This window comes from Oncorhynchus gorbuscha, linkage group LG03 (genome assembly GCF_021184085.1).
Source record: "Oncorhynchus gorbuscha isolate QuinsamMale2020 ecotype Even-year linkage group LG03, OgorEven_v1.0, whole genome shotgun sequence".
In the NCBI taxonomy this organism is placed as follows: domain Eukaryota; kingdom Metazoa; phylum Chordata; class Actinopteri; order Salmoniformes; family Salmonidae; genus Oncorhynchus; species Oncorhynchus gorbuscha.
The window spans coordinates 87,042,999-87,060,429 of record NC_060175.1 but is presented as its reverse complement, the minus strand read 5'-3'; the positions used below and the strand labels follow the sequence as shown (position 1 = coordinate 87,060,429).

General features: G+C 48.2%; 1 protein-coding gene across 1 annotated transcript in view; it reads left to right on the top strand.

The window, feature by feature from the left end:
- Window positions 1-17,191, top strand: part of LOC124022712 (nucleolar protein 4-like) — a 46,177-nt gene extending 28,986 nt beyond the window's left edge. Inside the window, exons 5-11 of the mRNA XM_046337421.1 lie at window positions 7,161-7,302; window positions 11,214-11,500; window positions 11,637-11,822; window positions 12,329-12,517; window positions 15,168-15,287; window positions 15,539-15,749; window positions 16,209-17,191. Of these exons, the coding sequence (XP_046193377.1) occupies window positions 7,161-7,302; window positions 11,214-11,500; window positions 11,637-11,822; window positions 12,329-12,517; window positions 15,168-15,287; window positions 15,539-15,749; window positions 16,209-16,429 (1,356 nt within the window). The 3' untranslated portion in view covers window positions 16,430-17,191. The remainder of the gene's footprint in view (window positions 1-7,160; window positions 7,303-11,213; window positions 11,501-11,636; window positions 11,823-12,328; window positions 12,518-15,167; window positions 15,288-15,538; window positions 15,750-16,208) is intronic.
- The last annotated feature ends 240 nt before the right edge of the window (window positions 17,192-17,431 follow it).

Genomic DNA, 17,431 nt, shown 5'->3' with positions numbered 1-17,431 from the left:
CTTCTCTGTGACTAGGTACTCCAGTGTATTGCAGAATGTTACATTCAGAGTTGTTGTCCTCCCTGTTGGTAGAGGTTCAGTAGCAGGTAGCCTGGTGGGTAGGAGCGTTGGGTGAGTAACCCAAAGGTTGCTGGATTAAATCGCTGAGCCAACAAGGTAAAAATCACTCTTTCTCTTTCTGAGCAAGGCAGTTTACCCCCAACGACAACTGCTCCCTGGGCGCTGATGAGGCGCTGATGAGATGAATGTTAATTAAGGCAGCCCCCCCACACCTCTCTGATTCAGAGGGGTTGGGTTAAATGTGGAAGATACTTTTCACTTGAATGCATTGATGTACAACTGACTAAGGACCCTTTCTCCCGCTATATAATTAAATAATGTTCAGCACCATCATCGTCGTAGTCTGTGTGGTTGTTTTTTATTTTCCTCAAGCTCTGGCAACTAACCCACTCTGGTCCACTCCTGTCTATGTTCCGCTATAGTGAGCATGTTTGAGGTTTCTTCTTTCCACAGTTAAAAATAGCAGTACTGCAAGACACATTATTTAACAGGGAGATTTTTTCCCTCATTCTTACCCTTTTGCTACCAAAGTTCCACAGTGGTGTTGGCAGTGTCGGGAGAAAATGGCGTTGGCTAAACTGTGACTGTGTACAGTGCTTTCTATTGACATTTGTAATAATGCATATTATTATGTGTGTTTGACATGTGTACTGAATGCTCGCTCACATGAAAATAGTGTATGTGATTTTACTCCTGTAGTCTGCTGCTCTCTACAAGTTAGTGTGGGAGAGGTGGGAAAATGATTGTTATCGATCAATAATGACAAACTTCCTGGCATTGACAACGTAGATGGAAAGCTAATGAGGATGGAAGCTGACTCAATTAACACTTCTATCCGTTGTCTTTAATGTGAGTCTAGAGGAAAGCCTTTGTCGACAGGCCTGGAGGGAAGTCAAAGTCATTCCGCTATCCAGTGGCGTTTTTCGCTTGTACGGCTCCCTGGGCGGACCCCCCCCCCCTCGCCAACCAAAAAAAAGAGCACCATTCTGCACTAACTACTATTTTTATTCAGACATTTGGAATAACACAAATCAATAACCATAATATTTAAAACTATATAAATATTTTAAAAATATATACAAAAATAAGACTCATAAATATAAAAAAAAGTAACAATGACAAATAGAAACACATTTGTGTTGATTTGGCACTCGAGAATCAATACATTACCCATCCCTCAACACTGTCAATCAAGAGTCAAGACTAAACCAATTCATCTTGGTGGTGTGCGGACTGGCTTTATATTATTCTCAACGATTTTGCTCAAACCATATAAAAGATGCAACAATATGTCTGTGAATGTCACAATCGCCTGGAGTGGTGAGTGCAGAGTCAAATGCAGAGAGCAGAGGAACTGGGGAAACCATCTTTATTGGATTCCCAAACGAATGCCCAAAACAATAGGCGATAAATAGACAGAAAAATAGGCCGACCCAACACAGGGCACAAACGGACAGGAACACAAACTCGCACACCATGACTAACAGAAAACAATCCCGCCTAACAGGCTTAAATAGACATGAATCAAGAAACAAAATAAGAGACAGGTTCAACCAATAAGACCAAACAAACAGAAAAGGAAAAAGGGATTGGTGGCGGCTAGTAGACCGGTGACGACGACCAACGACTGCCGCCCGAACAGGCAGGGGAGCCAGTGAAACTATATATTCACAGTGTTATAAATTAATTGTGATTTACAGTGGGGCAAAAAAGTATTTAGTCAGACACCAATTGTGCAAATTCTCCCACTTAAAAAGATGAGAGGCCTGTAATTTTCATCATAGGTACACTTCAACTATGACAGACAAAATGGGGGGGCGGCGAATCCAGAAAATCACATTGTAGGATTTGTAATGAATTAATTTGCAAATTATAGTGGAAAATAAGTATAAGTTTTGTCAATAACAAAAGTGTATCTCAATACATTGTTATATACCCTTTGTTGGCAATGACAGAGGTCAAACGTTTTCTGTAAGTCTTCACAAGGTTTTCACACACTGTTGCTGGTATTTTGGCCCATTCCTCCATGCAGATCTCCTCTAGAGCAGTGATGTTTTGGGGCTGTTGCTGGGCAACACGGACTTTCAACTCCCTCCAAAGATTTTCTATGGGGTTGAGATCTTGAGACTGGCTAGGCCACTCCCGGACCTTGAATGCAACTCATTCTTTGTCCTCCAAACACGACGAGTTGAGTTTTTACCAAAAAGTTATATTTTGGTTTGATCTGACCATATGACATTCTTCCAATCTTCTTCTGGATCATCCAAATGCTCTCTAGCAAACGTCAGACGGGCCTGGACATGTACTGGCTTAAGCAGGGGGACACATCTGGCACTGCAGGATTAAAAGCGTCTGCTAAATGGCATATATTATTATTATTATTATTATCATTTTGACCCCATGGGGTGAGATCTTGCATGGAGCCCCAGATCGAGGGAGATTATCAGTGGTCTTGTATGTCTTCCATTTCCTAATAATTGCTCCCACAGTTGATTTCTTCAAACCAAGCTGCTTACCTATTGCAGATTTTAGTCTTCCCAGTCTGGTGCAGGTCTACAATTTTGTTTCTGGTGTCCTTTGACAGCTCTTTGGTCTTGGCCATAGTGGATTTTGGAGTGTGACTGTTTGAGGTTGTGGACACGTTTATTTTATACTGATAACAAGTTCAAACAGGTGCCATTAATACAGGTAACGAGTGGAGGACAGAGGAGCCTCTTAAAGAAGAAGTTACAGGTCTGTGAGAGCCAGAAATCTTGCTTGTTTGTAGGTGACCAAATACTTATTTTCCACCATAATTTGCAAATAAATTAATAAAAAATCCTACAATGTGATTTTCTGGATTATTTTTCTCATTTTGTCTGTCATAGTTGAAGTGAACCTATGATAAAAATTACAGTTCTCTCTCATATTTTTAATTGGGAGAACTTGCACAATTGGTGACTGACTAAATACTTTTTTGGTTTTTTGCCCCACTGTATTTGGTAGCATTTCGTAGTGTGACTAATTTTACTAATTGCATTAGCACTGTATAAAGTTAGAGGTGCTCTTTTTGATAGATTCCCCTGCTCATTTCTCTGTAAACAAAGGGCACTCAACATGTACTGCACTGACACAAGAAATTGATAATTGTCACGCCCTGACCTTAGTATTCTTTGTTTTCTTTATTATTTTGGTTAGGTCAGGGTGTGACATGGGTGATATGTGTGTTTTTGTCTCATCTAGGGTGTTTGTACTGTCTAGGGGTTTTGTAGATTTATGGGGTTGTTGACATCTAGGGTTTTATGTAGGTCTATGGTTGCCTAGATTGGTTCTCAATTAGAGGCAGGTGTTTATCCTTGTCTCTGCCTGGGAACCATATTTAGGCAGCCATTTTCTTTGGGTATTTCTTGGGTTATTGTCTATGTTATGTTGCATGTTAGCACAGTTTTTATATAGCGGTCACGTTCGTCTTAATCGTTTTGTTGTTTTTGTTTAAGTGTTCTTCGTGTTCTTCATTCAATAAAAAATAATGTATTCACACCACGCTGCGCTTTGGTCCCCTCCATACGACGATCGTGACAGAATAACCCACCAACAATGGACCAAGCAGGGTGGTAACGGACAGCAGCAGCAATCAAAGGACTTCTGGACTTGGGAGGAGATTCTGGATGTCAAAGGACCCTGGGCACAGCCAGGGGAATATAGCCGTCCCAAAGCAGAGCTGGAGGCAGCGAAAGCAGAGAGGCGTCGGTATGAGGAGGCAGCAGCATGGTGGCGCGGCTGGAAGCCCGAGTGGCAGCCCCAAAAATTTATTGGGGGAGGGCACACGGGGAGTGTGGCGAAGTCAGGTAGGAGACCTGCGCCAGCTCCCCGTGCTTACCGTGGAGAGAGAGGGCGCTGTACTGCGCAGGAACTGTGTTATGCGGTGGAGTGCACGGTGTCCCCGGTGCGTGTGCATAGCCCGGTGTGGTACATTCCAGCTCCTTGTATTGGCCGGGCTAGAGTGGGCATCGAGCCAGGCACCATGAAGCCGGCTTTACGCATCTGGTCTCCAGTGCGTCTCCTCGGGCCGGCATACATGGCACCAGCCTTACGCATGGTGTCCCCGGTTCGCCTGCACAGCCCAGTGCGGGCTATTCCACCTCGCCGCACTGGCCTGGCTACGGGGAGCATTCAACCAGGTAAGATTGGGCAGGCTGGAACTCCAGATCTCCAGTGCGCCTTCTCGGTCCGGTTTATCCGGTGCCATCTCCACGCACCAGCCCTCCGGTGGCAGCCCCCCGCACCGGGCTTCCTGTGTATTGCCAGAGCCCAGTTCTCCCTGTTCCTCCTCCCCACACTCGCCCTGAGGTGCGTGTCCTCGGTCCAGTACCACCAGGCCTACAGTGCGCCTCGTCTGTCCTGAGCCGCCAGATTCTCCCGTCTGTCCTGAGCCGCCAGAGTCTCCCGTCTGTCCGAAGCCGCCAGAGTCTCCCGTCTGTCCTGAGCCGCCAGAGTCTCCCGTCTGTTCTGAGCCGCCAGTGTCTCCCGTCTGTCCTGAGCCACCAGAGTTTCCCGTCTGTCCTGAACCGCCAGCCAGACAGGAGCTGCCTGAGCCGCCAGCCAGCCAAGAGCTGCCCGAGCCGCCAGCCAGCCAGGAGCTGCCCGAGCCGTCAGCCAGCCAGGAGCAGCCCGAGCCGTCAGCCAGCCAGGAGCTGCCCGAGCCGTCAGCCAGCCAGGACCTGCCAGAGCCATCAGCCAGCCAGGAGCTGCCAGAGCCGTCAGCCAGCCAGGAGCTACCCTTCAGTCCTGAGCTACCGTTCAGTCCTGAGCTACCCTTCAGTCCGGAGCTGCCCCTCAGTCCAGTGGGGCCCTTTAGTAGGGTTGCCAGTCCTAGGTTGGCGGCGAGGGTCGCCGTTCCTAGGAGGTTTAAGTATTCTTTGTGTTTTTCATTCAATAAAGAAGAATGTATTCACACCATGCTGCGCTTTGGTCCCCTCCATATGATGACAGTGACAATAATAAGAAGATTGTGGGAGCTGTACTGTGAGATTTCAGTGCAGCCTTTGATAATATTGATCATAATCTGTTGTTGAGTAAATTGCTTATTTTTATGTAAGCTTCTCAAACATGTAAAGTGTGTACTGCAAGGCAGCTCTCTAGACCCTCTACTCTTTTCTATTTTCCAATGACCTGCCACTGGCATTAAACAAAGCATGTGTGTCCTTGTATGCTGATGATTCAACCATATACGCTGTCACGCCCTGACCTTAGTATTCTTTGTTTTCTTTATTATTTTGGTTAGGTCAGAGTGTGACAAGGGGTGGTTTGTTGTGTTTTGTTCTGTCTAGGGTTTTTGTATGTTTATGGGGTTGTTTACTACTCTAGTTGTTTAGTATGTCTATGGTTGCCTAGATTGGTTCTCAATTAGAGGCAGCTGTTTATCGTTGTCTCTGATTGGGAACCATATTTAGGCAGCCATATTCCTTGGGTAATTCGTGGGTGATTATCTATACTACGAGGAGAAGTACCGAGGGGAAAGGACTCTGCAATGGAAGCAGGTGGAGAAAGCACAGGAGGAACGGCGACCTTATGAGTGTACAAGGCTAGCACGGAAGCCCGAGAGGCCCCCCAAAATCTGAGGCGGGCACACGAGAAGATTGGCTGAGTCAGGTAGGAGATCTAAGCCAACTCCTTGTGCTTACCGTGGGGAGCGTGTAACTGTTCAGGCACCGTGTTATGCAGAGATGCGCACGGTGTCTCCAATGCGCTATTCTAGCCCGGTGCTCTCTATTCCAGCTCCTCGCATTTGCCGGGCTAGAATGGTCATCCAGCCAGGACGTATTGATCCAGCTCTATGTTCTGGATCTCCAATGCGTCTCCACGGACCAGTGTATCCAGTGCCTCTTCCCCGCACTCGACCTGAGGTGCGTGTCACCAGCCCAGTACCACCAGTGCCAACACCACACACCAGGCCTATAGTGCGCCTCGGCAGTCCAGTACGCCCTGTTCCTCCTCCCCGCACTTGCCCTGAGGTGCATGTCTCCAGTCCGGTAACACCAGTGCCGGCACCACGCACCAGGCCACCAGTGCGCCTCCAGGGTCCAGTATTCCCTGTTCCTGCTCCTCGCACTTGCCCTGAGGTGCGTGTCTCCATCCCGGTACCACCAGTGCCGGCACCACGCACCAGGCCTATAGTGCGCCTCGGCAGTCTAGTACGCCCTTTTCCTCCTCCCCGCACTCACCATGAAGTGCGTGTCCCCAGCCCGCTACCACCAGTACCGGCACCACGCACCAGGCCTACAGTGCACCTCGCCAGTCCATAGCGTCCGGCTACAGTACCCAGTCCAGAGCGTCCGGCTACAGTACCCAGTCCAGAGCGTCCGGCGACAGTACCCAGTCCAGAGCGTCCGGCTACAGTACCCAGTCCAGAGCGTCCGGCGACAGTACCCAGTCCAGAGCGTCCGGCTACCGTACCCAGTCCAGAGCGTCCGGCTACAGTACCCAGTCCAGAGCGTCCGGCTACAGTACCCAGTCCAGAGCGTCCGGCAACAGTTTACAGACCGGAACCTCTTACGACGGGCCACAGACCGGAACCTCCCACGACGGGTGACAGTCCTGATCCCTCCAGTCCGGCGCTGCCAGAGTCTCCCTACAGTCCGGCGCCGCCAGAGTCTCCTGCCAGTCCGGTGCAGCCACTCACTCCAGAGTCAATCATCAGTCCAGTGGCGTCCTCTAGTCCGCCGCCGCCAGAGTCTCCCGCCGGTCTGGCGCAGCCACTCACTCCAGACTCGACCATCAGTCCAGTGGCGTCCTCTAGTACGGGGTCGGTGGTGAGGGTTCCTGCTCCAGAGACATTACGTAAGTGGGCCGAGTCAGAAGTGGAGTGGGGTCCACTTCCCTCACCAGAACCGCCACCTCGGAGTTATGCCCGCCACCTCGGAGTTATGTCGGACCCCAGTAACATTAGCTGTTGCCATTGGCATCGGCTAATTCGGATCGTAATAAATTAAATACAATCAAATCTTCAGCAGCCTATTCAATCGTCCTCAGGGACGAAATCCTAATTTGAGAAATGTCTAAATTTTCTCTCTCTCTCTCTCTCTCTCTCTCTCTCTCTCTCTCTCTCTCTCTATTCTCAGGATGAAAGTTCGGTGAGCAGTGAGGACATGGATATGGCTGAGCCCACGTGGGTCTCTGCTGAGCGTCCCCCTGTCCCTGAGCTCAGTCCCCCCAATGGAGGGATGGTACACAGCCCACAAGCCGCATTGAAAGAGGAAGACGGTACGTCTTTTTGTGTGTTTGTGTGTGTGTTTGTGCGTACTGTATGTTTGTTTGTTTACAGTATGTCCCTGTTTTCATTGGTTGAGTGTGATTTGGGATGTACAGTCGTGGCCAAACGTTTTGAGAACAACACAAAGATATATTTTCACAAAGTCTGCTGCCTCAGTTTGTATGATGTCAATTTGCATATACTCCAGAATGTTATGAAGAGTGATCAGAAGATCAGATTGCAAAGTCCCCCTTTGCCATGCAAATGAACCGAATCCCCCAAAAACATTTCCACTGCATTTCAGCCCTGCCACAAAAGGACCAGCTGACATCATGTCAGTGATTCTCTCGTTAACACAGGTGTGAGTGTTGACGAGGACAAGGCTGGAGATAACTCTGTCATTCTGATTGAGTTCGAATAACAGACTGGAAGCTTCAAAAGGAGGGTGGTGTTTGGAATCATTGTTCTTCCTCTGTCAGCCATGGTTACCTGCAAGAACACACGTGCCATCATCATTGCTTTGCCCAAAAAGGGCTTCACAGGCAAGGATATTGCTGCCAGTAAGATTGCATCCAAATCAACCATTTATCAGATCATCAAGAACTTCAAGGAGAGCGGTTCAATTGTTTTGAAGAAGGCTTCAGGGCGCCCAAGAAAGTCCAGCAAGTGCCAGGACCGTCTCCTAAAGTTTATTCAGCTGTGGGATCAGGGCACCACCAGTACAGAGCTTGCTCAGGAATGGCAGCAGGCAGGTGTGAGTGCATCTGCACGCACAGTGAGGCAAAGACTTTTGAAGGATGGCCTGGTGTCAAGAAGGGCCGCAAAGAAGCCACTTCTCTCCAGGAAAAACATCAGGGACAGACTGATATTATGCAAAAGGTACAAGGATTGGACTGCTGAAGACGGGGGTTTTCCGATTGTTTGGGGCATCCCGAAAAAAGCTTCCCCGGAGAAGACAAGGTGAGCGCTACCATTGGACCTGTGTCATGCCAACAGTAAAGCATCCTGAGACCATTCATGTGTGGGGTTGCTTCTCAGCCAAGGGAAGGGCTCACTCACAATTTTGCCTAAAAACACAACTGTAACGGCGTTCGTTTGTCGAAAGAGAGTCGGACCGAAATACAGCGTGGTGTAATGAAAGAACGACGATACATGAAATAACTTATAATAAACAAAACAACAAACGGAACGCGAAAACCTATTACAGCCTATCTGGTGAACACTACACAAAGACAGGAACAATCACCCACAAAATACACAGTGAAACCCAGGCTACCTAAATATGGTTCCCAATCAGAGACAACGAGAATCATCTGACTCTGATTGAGAACCGCCTCAGGCAGCCAAGCCTATGCTACACCCCTACTCAGCCGCAATCCCAATGCCTACAAAACCCCAATACGAAACACAACATATAAACCCCATGTCACACCCTGGCCTAAACAAATAATTAACGAAAACACAAAATACTAAGACCAAGGCGTGACAGAACCCCCCCCTAAGGTGCGGACTCCCGGACGCACCTCAAAACCATAGGGAGGGTCAGGGTGGGCGTGTGTCCATGGTGGCGGCTCGGGCTCGGGACGTGGACCCCACTCCATTAATGTCTTAGTTCCTCCCCTTCGCGTCCTGGGATAATCCACCCTCGCCGCCGACCATGGCCTAATAGTCCTCACCCAGAACCCCACTGGACTGAGGGGCAGCTCGTGACTGAGGGGCAGCTCAGGATTGAGGGGCAGCTCGGGACTGAGGCAGCTCGGGACTGAGGGGAAGCTCGGGACTGAGGGGCAGCTCGGGACTGAGGGGCAGCCCTGGACTGAGGGGCAGCCCGGGACTGAGGGGAAGCCCGGGACTGAGGGGATGCCCGGGACTGAGGGGAAGCCCGGGACTGAGGGGAAGCCCGGAACTGAGGGGAAGCCCAGTACTGAGGGGAAGCCCAGTACTGAGAGGAAGCCCAGTACTGAGAGGAGGCCCAGTACTGAGATGAAGCTCAGGCAGGTAGTAGGCTCCGGTAGATCCTGGCTGGCTGGCGGATCTGGAAGAGACTGGTTGACTGGCAGATCTGGAAGAATCTGGTTGACTGGCAGATCTAGAAGATCATGGCTGACTGGCGGATCTAGCTGCTCTATGCAGACTGGCAGCTCTGGCTGTTCCATGCAGATTGACAGCTCAGGCTGCTCCATGCAGACTGACAGCTCAGGCTGCTCCATGCAGACTGACAGCTCTGGCTGCTCCATGCAGACTGGCAGCTCTGGCTGCATCATGCAGACTGACAGCTTTGGCTGCTCCATGCAGGCTGGCAGCACCTTGCAGACTGGCAGCTCCTTGCAGACTGGCAGCTCCTTGCAGACTGACAGCTCTGGCTGCTCCATGCAGGCTGACAGCTCCTTGCAGACTGACAGTTCCTTGCAGACTGGCAGCTCCTTGCAGACTGACAGCTCCTTGCAGACTGTCAGCTCTGGCTGCTTCATGCAGACTGTCAGCTCTGGCTGCTTCATGCAGACTGACAGCTCTGGCTGCTTCATGCAGACTGTCAGCTCTGGCTGCTTCATGCAGACTGACAGCTCTGGCTGCTTCATGCAGACTGACAGCTCTGGCTGCTCCATGCAGACTGGCAGTTCAGGCTGCTCAGAACAGGCGGGAGACTACGACAGCGCAGGAGGGAAGGAAGGCTCTGGCTGTGCTGAACAGGCGAGGCGCACTGAAGGCCTGATGCGTGGTGCTGGAACTGGTGATACTGGAGCGAGGACATGCACAGGAAGCCTGGTGCGGGGAGCTGCTACCGGAGGACTGGTGTGTGGAGGTGGCTCTGGATAGACCGGACCGTGCAGGCGCACTGGAGCTCTTGAGCACCGAGCCTGCCCAACCTTACCTGGCTCGATGCCCACTCTAGCCCGGCCAATACAAAGGGCTGGTATGAACCGCACCGGGCTATGCACCCGCACAGGAAACACCCTGCGCTCCATAGCATAACACGGTGCCTGCCCGGTCTCTCTAGCCCCCCGGTAAGCACAGGGAGTTTGCGCAGGTCTCCTACCTGGCATAGCCATACTCCCTGTAAGCCCCCCCTCAATACATTTTTGGGGCTGACTCTCAGGCTTCCATCCGCGTCGCCGTGCTGCCTCCTCATACCAGCGCCTCTCCGCTTTACCGCCTCCAGTTCTTCCTTGGTGCGGCGATATTCTCCAGGCTGAGCCCAGGGTCCTTTTCCGTCTAATATCTCCTCCCAAGTCCAGAAGTCCTTTGATCGCTGCTCCTCACGATTAACAAGGAGAGTTGGCTCAGGTCTGACTCCTGACTCTGCCACTCTCTCCCTGAGCCCTCCCCCAATACATTGTCTTTCCTATAGCCCTCTTCGCACTGCTCCAGCGAATCCCAGGCGGGCTCCGGCACTCTCTCTGGGTCGACCGCCCACCTGTCTATTTCATCCCACGTCGTATACTCCATGCTTCTGCTGTCCATAACGTCCTCCCTTCGCTGCTCCTGCTGTCGCTGCCTGTAACCACGCCACTCGGTCCGTGTGTGGTGGGTGACGAAACACAACATATAAACCCCATGTCACACCCTGGCCTAAACAAATAATTAACGAAAACACAAAATACTAAGACCAAGGCGTGACAACAACAAGAAGTTTCCTCCAGTTTGGTGATGAACAATGCCTTTTCCAGCATGACGATAACTCAGTGCCTCGGGGAACAAAACATCGATAGATTGTGTCCATGGCCAGGAAACTCCGCAGACCTTAATCCCATTGAGAACATGTGGTCAGTCCTCAAGAGGTGGGTGGACAAACAAAAACCCACAAATTCAGACAAACTCCAAGCATTGATTATGGAAGAATGGGCTGCCATCAGTCAGGATGTGGCTCAGAAGTTAATTGACAGCATGCCAATCGCTCGCTCGCTCTCTCTCTCTCTTTCAGATGACGACTCTGAGAGTGCCAACGGACTGCCATCCCTGACCCCCCTCGAGGCAATGGTTGTGGGCAGTGTCCCTTCAGATGGTGTGGCTCCATACAGGGAGGTGACTGAGAACGGGGTGAGTGCTCCCCTGGACTTTAGCACCACCACCTCCTCCTCTTCTTCCTCAGAGGACCAGCAACCAGTCAATCTGACTGACAGACTGCTGCCTGTGGGGAGCCCTGTTGGGACGCCCTACTCAGCTGACGCGACGAGGAAGTCCCCTGGGAAACCAGACTACGGCAACAAGGTAAGGACAGAAAATCCATTTGAATATGGTGTTGTGGCGATAGCCACACCAGATGTTTTATTACAACTTGAATGCTGTTTTGTGTCCTTATCTGTGGCAATAGTAACCGTGTTTGTGTCTTTGTGGGTGTTTACAGTCTCCTCAGCACCGCCCCGGAAGCTATGACTCATTGAAGACGGAACTGAGCATGAGTGCTGAGGACCTGACCTCTGGGCGTGCTCAGATCATCGATGATGATGATGACGATCATGACGACCACGATGACAGTGACAAGATCACTGATGCTGAGGGAATGGACCCAGAGAGGCTGAAAGCATTTAATGTAAGAGTATCATCGCAGCTGTCACAACTAAATATATACTTCAAGAAACTGAAGAAATTGGCCTTTATGCAACACAATTTGTCTTCATGTAACCCAAATATCTACAAAGAAGTTAAGTTAGCACGTTTTCAAAATAATATAAATGTCAGAGAGAAAATGTAAAATGGCACTGCTCAACCTTATTGTGCATTTTGAATGTTTGTTTTGCATTCACTATATCTTCTCTCCTCTCATCTCTCCCCCTCTTTATTTAATGCCTGTCCTTTACTTTGCACCCTCTTTCAAGCTCTACCTCCATGTTTACTCCCCCACTTCTGCTGTTGCTCTTGTTGTCTGTTTACACATACCCCTCCTGCTTCCCCCTACTCTACACCCCCTCCTCCTATCTCCCCTCTACACCTCCCATCATCTCGTCTCCCTTCTAAACCTATCTTCCCCCTTTCTTCCCTTATACACCCAATCCTCCTCGCTCTCCTCCCTTCCCCCCTCTATCTCTACCCTCTCAGATGTTTGTTCGCCTGTTTGTGGATGAGAACCTGGACCGCATGGTGCCCATCTCCAAGCAGCCCAAGGAGAAGATCCAGGCCATCATCGAGTCATGCAGCCGACAGTTCCCTGAGTTCCAGGAGCGCTCCCGCAAGCGCATCCGCACCTACCTCAAGTCCTGCCGCCGTATGAAGAAGGTTGGTTTTGAGGTAGGCACTGTTCCCCTCAGTATCCTCCCCATAGTCCCTAGCCCCCCTCCCAAATCAAATCAAATCAAATGTATTTATATAGCCCTTCGTACATCAGCTGATATCTCAAAGTGCTGTACAGAAACTCAGCCTAAAACCTCAAACAGCAAGCAATGCAGGTGTAAAAACACGGTGGCTAGAAAAAAACTCCCTAGAAAGGCCAAAACCTAGGAAGAAACCTAGAGAGGAACCAGGCTATGTGGGGTGGCCAGTCCTCTTCTGGCTGTGCCGGGTGGAGATTATAACAGAACATGGCCAAGATGTTCAAATGTTCATAAATGACCAGCATGGTCGAATAATAATAAGGCAGAACAGTTGAAACTGGAGCAGCAGCACGGTCAGGTGGACTGGGGACAGCAAGGAGTCATCATGTCAGGTAGTCCTGGGGCACGGTCCTAGGGCTCAGGTCCTCCGAGAGAGAGAAAGAAAGAGAGAATTAGAGAGAGCATATGTGGGGTGGCCAGTTCTCTTCTGGCTGTGCCGGGTGGAGATTATAACAGAACATGGCCAAGATGTTCAAATGTTCATAAATGACCAGCATGGTCGAATAATAATAAGGCAGAACATTTGAAACTGGAGCAGCAGCACGGCCAGGTGGACTGGGGACAGCAAGGAGTCATCATGTCAGGTAGTCCTGGGGCATGGTCCTAGGGCTCAGGTCCTCCGAGAGAGAGAAAGAAAGAGAGAAGGAGAGAATTAGAGAACGCACACTTAGATTTACACAGGACACCGAATAGGACAGGAGAAGTACTCCAGATATAACAAACTGACCCTAGCCCCCCGACACATAAACTACTGCAGCATAAATACTGGAGGCTGAGACAGGAGGGGTCAGGAGACACTGTGGCCCCATCCGAGGACACCCCCGGACAGGGCCAAACAGGAAGGATATATTAGTAGATGGTAGTCTTATGATCTTACGAAGGGGGGTTGATTGTAGAGTGGACTTTATTAGTTGCCATATATGACAATGACTTCAAGTGAAATCCCAAGTTCAAGAACATTGGAAAACAGCAGCACACGAACATGCCCAAACCATCATTTCTAGCTCAGAAGCCCGAAAAGAACAGCACGTCATGGCTGTGATTTGTAACAGACTTCAAACATTGGCCTATTCTACAAACAGAGCTGATGCTCCAGCCTGGTGTGTTCTCATACAGACGATCAGAGACGCGCTGGTCCATTCTTTCCAAATGCCTTACTGTTCGATCTGGGAACTATAAGTGTGGAAGATGTGCTCAATGCAGTGGCGATTATAGCATGTAAATCTTGGTGGGGCAAACAAAATTTAAAAAATTGGGGATGCATGCCTCCAAAGCCACTACAAAACACTGAAACAATAGATTAATTGCACTATAACGGTGACAAACTCTGCCCATAAAGCTGTCCTAACAGTAGAGTCCCAACAGCAGTCCCAACACCTTACCACTGTTACATCTGGCTATCTTGTCTGGCAGCGAAACAGTTCATTCAGCCTAATTTACTGCCTTTAAAAAAACAGCTGATATGGCTGACTTGCTTAAACAAATGTGGTTCCTAATGACAATTGAGATATATAAACTATGGCATAAGGGGACGAAAAGCGGATAAGAGGCAATCCGTAATTCCGATTAAGACATTAATGAGCGAGCTAGGACGGACGTAGTCAATACAACTATTTGTTCAACACTTGTCATGTACAGCTACAGAATTCAGAACATGGCCATTCTTTTCTTACAGTGTTCTCCCTGTACACCAAGTCAGAACCGTAGGATAAATAAAAGGGGGCATATAAGCAGACAATGAAAGCTCTTACAATATTCAATGATGACATATCTCTAAAACAGGTTATAGGTTAGCTAGTTTTTTTTCCCAAGTTCCCAGTTGTCTTGAACTCACTGAAGTCAGATTTCCCAGTTACGAGTTAACAGTTGTTTTGGGTGTTGCAGAAATCATGCTGGATTGACAGCATGGCCAATGTTGAATGTTTACCATTTTAAGCTTGTAAAAGAGACCCTTAAACTCAGAATTAGAACCACACACCCACTCCACTGTATAGCAGTTTGTATGCAGCTTTTTTAACTTAATGATTTAGATTTTTTTTTACATTGTTTGCAAAGTGATATGTAGAATGTATTAATGCCAAAATAACATGCAAAACAGTCAAACCCAACCCAACCCAAGCAGGTTTTGCCTGCTTTGCATGTTATTTTGGCATTAATACGTGTATATATATTTTGGCATTAGTACGTGTCTACATATTTTCAGTTTGTTTTAGTTTTTTGCAGCTAAAAATGTGGTGCACAAAACAGAATGACGTGTCGCCACTGGTTCAATGTAACAACACTGCAACCTGTAAATACTTCCCACACCCTCCCACATGCTCTTGATTCTCTGATTTAGAAACATTTTGGAGTGCCACAGTTTCCCAGTGTTCTTGAACTTGGAATTTAATTTGAAAGGGGTTGATTGTTTGTAGAGACTGGGATGGCCAGGATTTGTAGAAAGCTATCATTTTGTATCTGCCAATGTAAAATTTCAGAATCAAGTTTCATGAACATGCATAAATATTCACTCATTCACACATGAATATTATACTGCACACCCTTAACACTATTGTCTGTGCTGTCAGACACGGCCCACACCCCCACACCTCACCTCTGCCATGGCAGAGAACATTCTCGCTGCTGCTTGTGAAAGTGAGACACGCAACGCTGCCAAGAGGATGCGACTAGATGTCTATCAAGGCCCTGTGAGTGTACATGTATATATATATGTGTTCACAGAATGTTTGTATTGTATTTGTTAATTCATGTTATTTTGGAGTGTGTTTGTTTATACATGACAGTAAATGAAGTCCATGTTCTTCTGTCAGTAACATCATTACCAGTATGTACATACAGTAGATTCAAATACTGTATATCTTGCTAAAAATGTACATGTTCTTATTACTATGTTATTTTTCCTATTACAGTTTAATAACTATTGTAGCTACTCCTGTAGGAGGAACCTGCTACTGCTGATAAGAATGGCTCCAGGGACCCGGCCTCAGTTGCCTCCTCAGGCTTCTCCCTGGCTGCCTCAGCCTACTCCCAGTCCCAGGACCCAGTATACACCAACGGCACCAACAGGGGCCTCAACTACAGCTTCCGCAGTTACGGAGCAATGAGCAACAACCTGCCAACCACCGGTGCCACCACCACACAGACCAATGGTAATTAGCTTCTACCCAAGTCCTAGACTGAGATTCAGTTAGAATGTGTTTTTGTACTGTATGTACCTGTATCTATATTAGTGTGATTATTGATTGCCTATATTGTATATAAATAATTGGTAACACTTTATTTGGATAGTCCATCTGTAGATGCTCAACAGGGTATCTACAGACTATCAGTCATTTTTTAACGAACTATCTACTAGCCCCAACCTTAACCCTTACCCTAGCCCTAACTCTAACTCTAACCTTAACCCTTACCCTAATGTTTTTCTAAACCTTACCCTAACCCTAACCTTAGGAAGCAGTTGCATAGCAACAGCTAGTTTGTTGACAGTATGACCATCTGTAGAGCATCTACAGATGGACTAATCTAATAAATTGTGACCCAGTAATCTTGTGCTTTCTTTTCTGTATGGGGTTATCACACTTAAAGTACACTATCATTTCTCTCTCCAGGTCCCACTGATCTCAGTATGAAGTCTGTGGCTCCTACATCCTCTTCCTCCAGTTCTAACAGTCACAGTGGTCAGGGTGGAGGTGGGGGAGGTGCCTCGGCTCAGCTCAGCCCCCCTGAGGTCACAGCGGTGAGGCAGCTCATCGCCGGGTACCGAGAGTCTGCCGCCTTCCTGCTCCGATCTGCAGACGAGCTGGAGAACCTGATCCTGCAGCAGAACTGAACCATAAACAGGCCAGACCGGGCGAACTATGCCGTGCCAAGACCCGTCTCCCCAGACTGTCTGTCTGTACTATCACCCTCAGTCAAACACATTCAGACAGACAGACACTTAATTAAGAGTTTAACTGAGTAAAGTGTCAAAGTAAAGACTAGGAGTAAAACTGCATCGCACAATTGGGCCATACAGATAATAGATACTGTATATGGTCACAGGAATGCAAAGAATTTACACAAATATAAAATCCATACATTCAAACTAATCTTAGTGCCCAGTTAGCTTTTTACATTCCCATAACAAACCTACTCCTCACCCACTTCATTCATACCCCAGAAACACTGCAAAGTCACCTCCTTCCATGGATTTTCTTTCTAAACTGAGGAGGTATTTGTCAAACATGAATTATTGCTTCATATTTGGCATTATGACACTGCTCTGTTAACCTCAACAGTAGTTTTTAAAGTTTGAAGGTTTAGGTATGTAAAGTGTGATCATAGAAAAGGGGGATGTTAAACCTGGAGGGTAAAGTACTGTAATGTGTCCAAACCTACAGGCTTTGGATTGTAGGCAAAAGGTTAATGCTTCTGGCAAAAGTGTGTAACAGGGTGCAATATGGAAGATAATCAGTAAATGCAAGCCAATTTCCACATACTCAGTCTTTTTGTGGGACTTTGTGCAAAGGGAGGTCTTCTTAGTGTACCTCTACCTCCTCCTCATGCTTTTAGTCTCAGCATGATGAGCTAGTAAAACATTCCCCCAGAGATAGCAGATATACCACAAAACGTTACTGGGAGCAGTAACGTAACTTGCCAATCAGGAATGCTGTGTAAAAAGAAAGTATGTCTCATGGCAGCACTGTAGCTTCATTGTTGTCTGTTCTGAAAGATGCTCTTCTTTATCTGGAACCTCATAACTGAGGCCTTTCATTGACTGGCACCAATCAGACAGATGTGAATAGGACAGAACCTGATATACAATGATAGTAGACTTGAGGTCAATGAACCT